Source organism: Antrostomus carolinensis, unplaced genomic scaffold (assembly GCF_000700745.2).
Source record: "Antrostomus carolinensis isolate BGI_N321 unplaced genomic scaffold, ASM70074v2 scaffold205, whole genome shotgun sequence".
In the NCBI taxonomy this organism is placed as follows: Eukaryota; Metazoa; Chordata; class Aves; order Caprimulgiformes; family Caprimulgidae; genus Antrostomus; species Antrostomus carolinensis.
In genome coordinates, this window is record NW_010314123.1 from 79,159 (window position 1) to 92,041 (window position 12,883).

A 12,883-nucleotide genomic window follows, 5' to 3' on the forward strand; every position below is an offset into this window, starting at 1 on the left:
TAATGTTTAAAATTCAGTTATTTTGCAGGTGTAAACAGACAGTGCCCAAGATCTCAAACACATGAGGTCATTAGTCATCAGCCTGGCCTGTTACCTCTGAGGCCCACATTGACCATTCAAATGGATTTTCAAAGGAAGACTCCAGCTGATGGTCAGAAATCCCTAATGGCTGCAGAATTCAAACTGAGGAGTTACAGAAAAGGAGCAAACGCTCACTATGAGGTTGTAATTCCATAGGGATATCATGGGCACATACATAATGGCTTGCCACCATGGAATTGATTGATATTTCCTTGTCACACATGTATATATTGTAGGCCAAAACATAGTTGCCTGAACTCTCCTGTTTATACACCAAGAACAAAAAATACTGGTACCATTCTACCTGTGTTATTAAAATTACTTGTGTCCTACAGCACAAGACATAAAAGTCACAGTATCTAAAAGTCACTTAATAAACCTGTTGAAAACAATCAGAGTGGAGCAGGCAGAGGGAATTTAACATTTGTCTCCATTTATTCACACACCTTGTTAGCTGCCTGAAGAGAACTCTCTTCGCCCTCCTCCTTGTATTTAATCAACATAAATATTTGCAGTGTTCACTTACAAATAAGTGCATGAAACTAAAAGAATATACTTGATAATCTTATCTCAATGCTCCAGTCAAACTAGAGCATTTTTAAAGACAAACCAGGAATTCAAATAGAAATTTTCTTCCTTGCTCTTCCCTGCAGGTACAATTTCGCTCTACGCTTACAAAGTTATGAGAAATGGCTAAATGGTAATAGTAGGACCATGATATGCAGAGCTGGATATTCTGAACATCTTAAAACAATCTTCAAGTAAATAACCCTGAGAAAATGGGAGAGGAAATCCATACTCACCTGAACGTGATCTGTCCAGTTCTCCTGAGTCATGGTTTTCTGAAAAGACAAAATCACTTCTGAGCCATCTTAGAAGAAGGAGAATGTTACATACAGCAAGCTGAAATTTAACACACCACCTTACACACCAGCATCAAGTGTGAGCGAGGAATTCTGGAGCACACGGGGAACCTCTGCTTCTCGTGTGTCACCAGCCAGTGCACAGCAGAAAAACACAGGTTAGATAAAGTCATTCAGACAACTGTCACACTACGGCACGTAAAACAATTCACACGCACTCAGAGTACCCAGGCAAGGGCAGGTCCTTACCCAGCCGTGGCCAGAACTCTCCTTATTACCCAGAGCTGGGTCCTGGGGTCATCTGCAGAAAGCTCATCACCTTACTGACACTCTGCAAAGTGCAGCAGCGTTTCTGAAAGCCTCAAAGCTCACATGATGCTCTGGCAATGACAGTGCTGAGCAAAGCTGCAAGAGCCCACGGTCTGGTGGAACTCATGGATCATTGCTGCTGCCTTCACCTCAGATTTGCAATATGTCCACAGACTGTGCACCCCAACAGCTAGCCCAGTGGAGAGCCATCCCCACGGGCTCCAGGAAAGGAAGTGATCTCAGGGATCATCTGCAAGGCTGAGCCTTCAGAATATAAAAATAGAAACTTTTCTTAACAGCCAAGTCATGAAAAATCCTCTGGAATCATGAGGTCTGGGAAAGTAAACTGCCAAGTTAATATCTCTGTTCCAATGTAGTTCAGAGCCAACGTTGGGGAGAAACTCGGGATGGGACCTTCTCTCTGCTCTGCCAAGAACACAGGCTGCATGAGACCGATCAGCCACTGAGGTCTGAGCCTCACCTCCACTTCTGGCAGAGGTAACAATGATTACTAGTGCCACTTTTATGGAAAGGTACAAGAGCAAACAGGGAGTAAGAGCCTCAGAGAAAACATCTTTGAGATATACAAGCATGTAATTTAAATACTAGTGAGATAAAGGAGCCATTTACCCAGACCTCAGACACAGCTGAGAACGGTAAACAGAGAACACCAAAGAGCTCTCAGAAGGGACTGTGTCCAGAAACAGCTGCCAAATGTACCTAATGGAAGTAACTGGCCAGCTTGGATACTTTAAATCAAGCAAATACTCCAAAACAAAGGAAATGAAGGCCAGAGAGCACAACACCAGATCAAGAATCCATTGCACTCTGCTAAATAAATACACCTGGATAAATGCTTTCTACTCTCTCACTGTGGATGGCCAAGCTCTCTAGAATGATGTCATCCAACATTAAAGCTTTGAGGTACAGGATGCTGAAATGCTCGATCCTCCCCAGGTCTTCTGTCAATGGATCTGGCAGGCAGCAAAGACAGATCAGAGCCTTCACTGATGGATCAGGAGGTCTTGGAAGAAGAACTGGCTGTGCCAGAATGGTGTCATCAGATCACCACTCAACCCCATCTTTGTGTTCAAAGCACTGGGGGTTGGGGGATCAGAAAAAGCACATCTGCCTTCTTCAGTGAGAACATCAAACGAATCCTCTTTTGAACAACACAACAGGCACTTCTAGAGGAGGTGTCTCATTTCCTGAAAACTGGCTCTCTGAAGACTGGATCAATAGCACTGTAGGAACATCTGAACAACCTCTTGGGCTCTGTTAAAACTCTGCTAAAAAAGCTTCTTATATCAACAGGCAGAGAGTCTTCTATGAACTGCAGCTGAAACACCACTCCATGTTTGGCAAATACAGCTCGATAATTCAAAATTCTAAAAATGGAAACATTTCACTACGATATTCAGCCTCTTGTGGTCCTTGTCCTTCACTGTCCAATTGATACACCCGGATACAAGTGGAAGTTGTTTTTGTCCAGAAGAGGCAGAACAAAAACTTACTCTCAGCTGGTACAACCTGTCTCCAGGCACAGGATAATGATGAAAGCTACACCATCAAGGGAAGCACCAAAACTACAAGCCCTTGGTGCCAGGATAAGTACCAGAGTATTTGGAAAGAGAATTTGGAGGCTGGACAAAAGTAAAGTTAGTTCACAGAATGGTTCAGGACCTGAAAGTACTACCATGCCAATGGTCTCCTGGGGTGCATTCAGAAGAGTGTGACCAGCAGGTCAAAGGAGGTTCTCCTCCCCCTCTACTCTGCCCTGGTGAGGCCACATCTGGAGTGTTGTATCCAGTTCTGGGCTCCTCAGTTCAAGAAGGACAGGGAACTGCTTGAGAGAGTCCAGTGGAGGCTACAAAGATTATGAGGGGCTGGAGCATCTTTCCTTTGGGGAAAGACTGAGAGAGCTGGGTCTGTTCAGCCTGGAGAAGAGCAGACTGAGAGGGGACCTTGTTAATGTTTATCAATATCTAAAGGGTGGGTGTCAAGAGGATGGGGCCAGGTTCTTTCCAGTGGTGCCCAGTGACAGGACAAGGGGCAAAGGGCACAAACTGGGACACGGGAAGTTCCATCTGAAGATGAGGAAAAACTCCTTTACTGTGAGGTTGCCAGAGCCCTGGGACAGGCTGCCCAGAGAGGGTGTGGAGTCTCCTTCTCTGGAGATGTTCAAACCCACCTGGATGCAGCCCTGTGCAACCTGCTGGAGATGGACCTGCTTTGGCAGGGGGGTTGGAATGGATGATCCCAGAGGTCCCTTCTCAGCCCCCACCATGCTGTGACTCTGTGATTTTGCTCAGCAGTAACAAGGTTGTTAGCACAAAAAAACTTCTGTGGCAGGTTTGGGCCATACCTATCACAGCCAGGCCACAATACCAAAGCAAAGTGCCTACAAAGAACCCAGGAAAGCAGAATGCCCAAATGCTGGTGTTCTTAAAAAAAAAATCTACACACAAATCCCTCGAAAAACAAAGCCACCAAAAAACCCTTTAGCCAGTACACTCCTGCTTAATTGAGATGGCTGAAAGAAACTGAAGGTATGGAGAGCACACCAGGACCCACCTCCATGTGTCTCAGCACACTGCTGAGGGTGCTGAGGTGAACCAGCACCCAGCTCTGAGCAGTCACGACACCCACTCATTAGAATATGAATGGACACACAAACTATTGACTCACAGAAATAACAGGTCCCATGGCAGATCCAACGCATTTCTATACAGCAATAATCACAACGAAAACTTGCTCACACGCTATCGATACATTTCAATCATGTCAATTATGTTATTCAAAAGGCAAAATAAACAAAAAGCCTCGTTCACACCCATGTCACACAACACAGACACGTACCTCAACAAACCTCTTGTAAAAGAGGTAATTCAGAGTTCTCAAGTGCCGCTGATTTATGACATTCGGGCAGAGAGCTAAAAGAAGGAAAAAGATGTTTAAGTATACAGCAGAGCTGAACTTCCTTGAAGTTTGACTGTCTAGACATTACATTTCTCCTTCCCCAATTTCCAACTTGCTATGTGGAAGGCAGGATGCCATCACACTTGGAACAATGACGGACAGACACACACACACATTGTCAGCTTATCTAAACTGTAAACTGTTATTTACACTCTCAACCATGATTAGCAATGCTAATCCTCGGCTACTGATATCTCTGGTTCTACCACCCTGGAATGATAAGATCCACTTGCTGGTTCAATATGCTTCCCAGTCAATGACTTCACACCTTTAATTAGGTAGCATCCTCACCCAGGCACCACCTCCACTCTCTAGAGGTGGCATTCTTTTTGGTTTAATTGGAACCTGTGCTGTTAATTCATTGAAGCAGATGTGAACACGTTACTCGGGATGTAAACTTGTGGCTAAAGTTTATCCGATAAAATAAATATCCATGAAAGAGATTCCACATCCACACAAAGAGGGAGGCGACTATTGTTTTGCTGAGCTAGCAAGCAGCAGTTGTTGTTATTATTTTTATTACTGTCATCTTCATTAGATATGCCTCATTACAACTCCAAAAACCAAGATCTTCACATGGCACCTTGTTTTGAAATCCAGTGCAATGAGAGATAAACGCAGAAGATAAAATACATTAACTAGGATTAGCATAGGTATCTGTCAGTTCTTGCTCGATGCTGGTATGAATGTGCAGGGAGACATCTAACCAAAGCCTTCAGCACTGGGGTTTCAGTGGCTAAAACCATCTCACAGGTAGTCGGAAGGAGCAGGACCAGCAAACAGAAGTGGCAACAGAAAACAGTAAAGTGAAAATTCTCTGCAGCCTCCTTTGAATCAAGGGGAGAAACTAGTGTTACCGACTCAAAGGGCCTCAGAGCTCAGCACTCTCTGTGCCCCACACATGGCATGCCCAAGGATTAAAATCTGAGAGAATGAAGAAAGATCTCCAAATACCAGACCCTGGAATCAGAGGGATATCAATTGATGTACCACTGGATGCTGCAGCTTCTCAGCCTCCTGAAGCATCACTTCATAACTTGAACATTTCCATCCCAAATAGAACTGTTTAAAGCTGTTCTTTTTAAGTTAATCTTCCACAGTGTGACAACATATCCTTGCCTTCAAAGGACCCGAGGAAATCATTTCAATTATCCTGCAGGATATTATCCATATAAATATGGTGATCTTTCCTCCATTACCCTAACTGGACTATTCCAATATCCAGAGGAAAGATCATCAGCTCATAGAAAGGAGCACTCTTCAAAGAAGATCAACATAAAAATGAATAGTATCATCACCTGACTTAAAGACCTCAAAGCACTTCAGAGAGAAGCACAGCATGACTATGACTGCTCTAGGTCACAAAAAGATCCATTGAACGTGGGGTTTTTTTAATTTTCTTTGAGCTTCTAGAGGAAACACCCAAAGCACAAGGCTTGGTAGAACTGAGGGATTTTAAGTGCCCAGCTGTCTGTGCAGAAGGTAGGAGAGAGGAACACAGACAGACTGGAACAAGGCATTATTGACATATTCCATTCTGATGGAGCAAAGGAATTGAGTTTGAATGCAGTTTTCCATATTTTATTACAAAAAACAGAGAAGGAATAATCAAAACAATGAGGATGAAAGGTAACTTGCTAAGAGAGACAATGAAATGAAGAGTTCAAAGCTCTAAGGAAAGCAGTAACAGCAAAATAAAAACAACAAAATGGACTCCAATAAACACAGAGAACTGGCAGGTACGATTTCATGGGAAAATAATTTATAAGGGGAAAAGGAGTTAAGAAGAGCTGGCAATGGAAAAATTGGAAGAAAGAGACTTAACTGTTAAATCAGAAGTTTTTATTGATCTAAAACACAAGGAAGTTAAAAGAACGTGGAAAGTGGATCACACACATAGAATTATAACAAACACATTATAATCAGAAAGCCCAAAGTAAAACATGAGATGCATCTACCAAAAGCCATAAAGGCAAGAGAAATTCCAGACAGCCTTTTGGAGAAAACAAAACAAAACAAAACAACCAAAATCGAACAAAAATCCCACAGCAAGGCTAGGGAAGAACTGGCACAAGTTGTATAGGAGATGGGAAACTTTACACTTTGAAGGTCTTTAAGAATAGTTTCCACATGCCATGTATAGCAGAAATAACAGGAGCTGCTTTGGCTTTGGGGCAGGAGGGTGATGCAGGTGGAACTGCAGAGTCTCTATCAGAGCTTTTCCCTGAAGTTTCATGACCATCTACAGCTTATATTTGCAGAAATCAGAGCAACTTACTCAAGGTCACACACCTAGTTGACTGGACAGGAGTATGAACTGAATTGGTCGGAGCACAAGACAACATCCTAAGCTTTTCAGAAGAGGGACCACCAGTGTTTGTACAACGAGGTTTTGGGATCATGATGGGGCTGTGGAGCATGAGCAGAATACAAATGGTATAATACTACAAAAGCAGCTCTTTGGGCATGTGTTAACTCTTAACCTGGCAGCTGCACCACAACAGTGCTTCATCTGAACTGTATTTCACATCTGGGACTGACTCAGAAGCAAAAATTCCAGCCTGCTCTCGGCTGTTAGCAGAGAGTTAATGGCTATTACCAACACAGAGGAAGTAAAAATGAAATCTGTTTGTCATGCAAGGTGTGAAACCTGCAACACACACTTATTTCACTCATGTAACGTTGGTAAAATGTGTCTACCGGGGACATGGTGCAATACATTTTTAGGTGTGGTGCGTGGCTACCACTCCCAGGTGATATGTGATGCCTCCTGAGCTGGGATGAGGGCCTGATCTTCTCTTTACACTGCCCTGAGAGCCTGACTTCCATTCACAATGAGAATCCTTCACCCTTTCCTGGCAGGACAGGTCCCAGACAAAGCATACTGTGTTTAGGGACAAAGTAAAGGAGTCTTTTTTTAATCAAATCAAGGTACCTGAAATGCTAGAGGCTTTTACTCTGGTATTGCCAAGGGTTGCTGGGGAATCCAATGAGCAGTGAAATGTGCATTAGTCTCTCAGTGTATCATGAGATTAGTCCCTAAGTGCAAATTAGAGGAGGGTAGGGCTGGACTCAAGAAAACCTCCTTTTGTTGTAGCCTCGAAGATGCGTTAGTGTCTCTCGTAAAATGCTCTGTGCCGCTACAGCTCAGGGTAAACAGTCCTCAGGAAGGAAAGTGAAACAGCAGAAGCCCCAGAGTGGCCCCAAAGCCCCGAGCTACCTGCTAGCTTTGCTGCCTGGAGCACTAGCTGACTGGAGGAAGAACAGAGAGCACAGCACAAGGGTTTCGATCTGTGCCTAAAGGGAAAAATGTTACGGTGTGGTCTTTAGACACGTGTCTGAGTATGATGAACTCATGCTCAGAGCTGCAAGGGTGGTGTCAGCTTTTCCAACAAAAAGCTCGGAGATGCTGGCCAACTTGTCTTGGTCTAGAGCAGATCATATTCTACTGCCCGTACTCCACCAGACAAAAATGTAGCTGAGAAAGTGAGGTGAGGGTCCCAGAAAGGACCTTGGCACATTCAATCCCTGTCTCCTTCAGCAGCTTGACTCTACAGTCACTGCAACCTCAGGAGTGGGTGGCTCTGATCTTCTGATGTCTAAGCCTAGAGGTTCTTCTCAGTCACAGGGCTACGTAGAGATGTGCTGGTGTTTAAAGTAAGAGCTAAAAAACTCTGAAGGAATTATGGAAGTAGAGGGAAACAACCCTTGTAAAGCAAACGTAAAGGAAAAGAATAACTTTCCACTCTGTTTTAATGAGGAAAAGGTAAAAATGTTTGAAATGTTTTCCTTCCAAAGGCATCCCTGTCGAGTTCTAACCATCATTCCTGTCCCTCTAACGCAGTATCTTTTGAAAGTGCCCAGTGTAGACTCCCACGAGTCCCTGCTGGAGCTCTCCCTGGTGACTCCCCTGCCATGTGCTCCCAGCTCTTGCAGACCTGAAGAAGTTTGGGGACAGTTGTGACTCACCTGAGCAGATCCCAGGCTGCTGAGCAGCCCTCGTCTGCCCTCTACTGCCCACAGCCACCGGAGTGACAACGCTTCACCTCACTAATCAATTCTGGGGCTTAAGAAAGAAGATTCAGACCGAATTGAAATTAAAGGTTAAACCAAAAAGATAACCTGGTGGTCAAATGAAGAGAGACATTTCTCTTAGTTTATGCTAAAAAAACCCCAACCTTTTTAAAGACTATGATAAAAACATGTTATTGCATTCAAAACTCAAGGTGCTCAGCTCATTTATTACACAGCTACAGGACAATGACAACTGCTAATTGTGTCTTTAATTACCAGTTCCTTCCTATCAACACCACTACTACCTGCTTTGCTGTCGTATTTGTACCAAGGCTCCATATATGAGGGCAGTTTTACTGTCAGAGTGGTATCACTCCTACCTCATACCCAATGAATTTTCAAAGAAAAACACCACTGTGGTAATACTGGCTGTGGAAAAACACAACAGAAAATAGATTCAACCATTTCAAACCCAGGTAGGGTCTGTTCCCTCATCTCTGAGAACTGTTTTGACTAAAACTTGCATTTGTAAATCTTAAGTCAATCTCACAGGGTCTCCAAAGAGTCTTAAGTAATTAGCCTGCAAAAGCTACAGGCTTGTTAAACCAGAGCACACTGACCCATGTGTGAGAAAAGACTCTATAAAACTCAGTTTCCTCAATCACATACCATTTTTCTGCTCAACTTCTTTCTTCCTCAATAAAGCTAATTAAATGGAATCCACACACAGTTTATTGGGACACCTTTGGGACTCGACAGAAAATCTTCCACTTGCCATGCACTGTTTTGTGTGTTAACAGGGATAACTGGAATACAGTTCAGAGAATCAAAGGACGTTGTGAGTTGGACCCACCAGGATGCTGGAGTCCAACTCCTGTCCCTGCACAGGACAATCCCAACATTCACACCATGTCCCTCAGGGCCTTGGCCAAATGATGTTGGAATCTTGTCAGGCTTGGTGCCATGAGCACCTCCCTGGGGAGCCTGTTCCAGTGCTTCACCACCCTCTGCCTCAAGAACCTTTTCCTCATGGCCAACCTCACCCTCCCCTGCCACATCTTCCTGCCATTTCCTCTGCTCCTGGAAGAGGTGAACTAATCTAAGATGAAAAAATCTCTTTTTCCCCCCCTGAGGTTCCAGATCTTTTTTATATTGGGCCACATCCTATCTGGCTCAGAAATTTAAGACTGGCACTTCCAAGGAGTGTTTCAAATTTTCATGCCTGATCAAGACCTAAGTTTTGCTCAGCAGTCAGTAAAATTTACTGTGAGTGGATACGAATGAGCTTGGGTAGTGAAATATGAAAGTAGATTTGGAACTGCAAGAACTGAGTCACATACAAATTTGCCTTCTCATACCAAGAAACCCTGTCCTCCTCCAGCCTTTCTCACCGAAAGCCACTTCCCTCTTCTGCTGAGGCTCTCAGCCTCCTTCAGCGAGTAGCAGTCACGAGTGAAGAGGAGAGAGAACACAGCAGAAGACTGTGGCATCGGACAAGCCCACAGTCAGGTTAGGTAACAAGAAGTGTGAGTTTTCCCTCACCGCTCACTTTTGGTGGAGCTGCTCAGAACAAGAGAAACGAGGGGTTTTTTCATCTGTACATTTTACCTATTCTGCTTCCTTTTTGTACGCTCTTTCCTCATAGTCAGATTTACTTCCTCTAAAGAATGGAGAAAGAATACCCAGAAATTCAGAGGAAGGGAAGGGAGAGAGGTGGGAAGAAAAGGAAAACCATGTAATTCCAGCTGCCCCCATTTCCCAGTTCAATTCATGCAGGACCAGCACTAAGGCAGAAATTCCTCTGTAGGCATTTCAAAGCATAAGATGGCCACAAAGTGCAAAGTCCTGTTCTGAATTACATGTGATATTATGTAAAAAATAAACACTTATTTTCACATATGGGACTACGAGAGTCATCCAGCACTGGTTGTAGCTGCCCCAAATCTGGCACATTGTCTAAATTGGTAGCCCACATCCACTCTCACATCAGTAGAGGTGGACAGCCCTCTCCAGCCGGTGACTTACCCTGCACTCTAGACACTGCAGTTTGCATGGGATAAATCACTCTCTGGAAGCGCAGACAGGAATGGGATCTGTATCTACCTCAAGGAACCTCCTCACCAATCAATGTGTTGTGGAGGATGAGCAAGATTTGACCATTATTACCAGCAGCTACAACATCTTGGACACCATCACCAGTCTGAGGCACCTGAAAGCATCTGAGATCAACACCATCCCACAGAGAGCATCTGAGATCAACAGCTACATGCTCCTCTCCTAGATTATTTTTATTTTTAAAAAATAATTCTCAGGATTCTGCATGTGAACAGTCATATCATTTCACCTCTACAGTTAGTATCGTACCCTTGGTGGATATTTCACAAGGAAAGGGGAACAACTCAATTCATAAAGACAATACAGTCTACTGAATGACCAAGCTTGTAAAGGAGGAAAAATTACTGAAGACTAGTAAACTCCTGGGAAGGTTTTAGATTTTGAATAAATCACTCCCCATATGTCTCAATTTTCACATCAACATGCTAACTTTAATTATATTTACTTATTCTCCATGAGGGTTTGTAAGGATTATCTTATTAACCTTTGAACACCACTCTGAAGATGTGAAGATTAATATGCAATATAGTGTTGCTGCCAGGTGTAATAAGCCCACAATTTGTGGTTAGAAAACACTTTTCAGTCCAAGAAAGAGAATTGCATATCTTGGGCTGATGATGGAAAGCTTTGCAGGGTAAAACCTAACGGTGAATCTCAAAGTCTCTGACGCAAGGTCCCAAAGAGAAGAAAAAAAAACCCATTAACAGTCCCTGCTAACAACCAAAGCAAAATAAGTAGATTTTGTTAGATAACTGGTAGTGAAGCAGATCCATTCAGTGATGTAAAATGTGTTACTTCTCTCAGAAGGACAGCAAGAGCCTTGAAATTCCCTACCACCAACCCTAGTTTATGTAAAGAATACAAAGGGCTGTGGGGCTCCTGCTTCCCAAGGGTTATTTCTTCCCAGCTGACGGATCCATAACTCAAGAAAGCAGATCCCCAGATGAATAATGACTTGCCTCTTATGTGAGCGGAATGGAGTCATAACTCAAAGCTGACCATCGTGTGTTTACACAGAGCCATTCTGAGGTCCAGATTTATTTCATATCATGGAAGAAGCAGTCTATTAGTCACAAGCACTTCATTCTTCGACAGCACAAAGTGATAATTCCCATAATTTACCAGCTTTGTTTTTCAGTATCATTAATTAAAACCTGAAACTCCCCATGGTAAATTGCACCAGAGATTCCTTGCTGAACATGGAAGAAGACAAATTGACTTCATCTGTTCTTTATTGGTGAGATAACTCCACCACATGTTGCAATATCACATACCTGGATCTACGTTAAATCGGTCTAGGAGCCTGAAGATCAGCTTGCTTAGCATTTTGCAGTTAAATTTCTCCGGTTTGTACCTGGACAGGCCTTGATATTGTCTGCAAGCAAAGAAACAAATTCAGAAAGAAACATCTGTGGAATGGCCTAAAGTTTGTTTCCCAAACTGCAGATATTTGACAGTAGAGGCATTAGTGTTTGCTGGGTGTTGGTATGAACAGTTCTCTATCTTTCTTGAGTTACAGCAAAAAGCCAACCATAAAACCACCTAAATTTCCCAGTCAATGGCTGAAGCAAGTCCAGAGGCTTGTTTTAAAGAAAGAGAAAGTGAGCAATTCCCTCTTGTCTTTTCCCAGAACTAAGACTGCAACTATTGCATCTACGCTGTGAGTTTAACTGTACTGTTGGCTTTATGACTGACAGGAGCTCTTCTAGCAAGAGGCAATTTAGAAGTTAAAACACACACGACTCTTTCACGAGCAGGTGAAGGATAACCACTTGTATCTCTTGTTTTTCTGCCACTTGATCACAGTATTATCTTCCTGCAAAACCTGTACAACCGATACTGAAACTCACCCTTGTCTGCAGCAAAAGCACGAGAGGCTGATTGCTACAACCTCCCGGAGGAAGCTTTGATATAATTACATTGCCAAGATCTACTGCACAGGTTTCATTTTGCACTCTTACTCCTGGCAGGAACTGAGCATCTGTCAATAGGAATGATACCTCTGTCTTATGGGCTGAGGTGTTGGAGAAGACTCTGGCACAGACACCAGAATTTCCCCTTTCTCAGCTGAAAAGTAAATATATTGCACTCCATTACGTTGAGAAGCGATCTTATATAGACAACCAGAGAACATACTGTCATCTGACAACAAGTTGGCCCCAGATATTTAGAAAGTCCACAAATGTTTCTACCTTGTGATGTCTCTGATATTAAAACCAGGTTCACACCACGTGTCCAGAATCTGCAAGAGCTTGCTCTGGAGCTCCGGATATTCTCCCACATAATCTTCCACCAAGTTAGCTTTATCTTGGAGCAGTAGTGGCGTACACATCTAGGAGAAAAAATCACATTTAAAGCACGGTGCCCTGCCTTTGATCACAATGTTTGGCAGACTGAGCGCTGCAGCACACAGAAAGCGCAGAAGAGGTCCATGACATTGCAGAGTCAAACCTGGCAGAGGGTCGTCCCATTCCCTGCTGCCCAGACATCGTGGGGAGGAGTGGGCTGGAGAGCTGCTGGGC

General features: G+C 43.5%; 1 protein-coding gene across 1 annotated transcript in view; it reads right to left on the reverse strand.

Annotated features, from left to right (window-relative positions):
• The window catches only part of EXD3 (exonuclease 3'-5' domain containing 3), a gene marked incomplete at its 3' end in the record, with an annotated part of 52,844 nt that extends 40,151 nt beyond the window's left edge, over positions 1-12,693 (reverse strand). Inside the window, exons 1-4 of the mRNA XM_010167521.1 lie at positions 12,554-12,693; positions 11,636-11,736; positions 4,113-4,186; positions 885-923 (exon numbers count right to left, since the gene is read on the reverse strand). Of these exons, the coding sequence (XP_010165823.1) occupies positions 885-923; positions 4,113-4,186; positions 11,636-11,736; positions 12,554-12,693 (354 nt within the window). The remainder of the gene's footprint in view (positions 1-884; positions 924-4,112; positions 4,187-11,635; positions 11,737-12,553) is intronic.
• Positions 12,694-12,883: the final 190 nt, after the last annotated feature.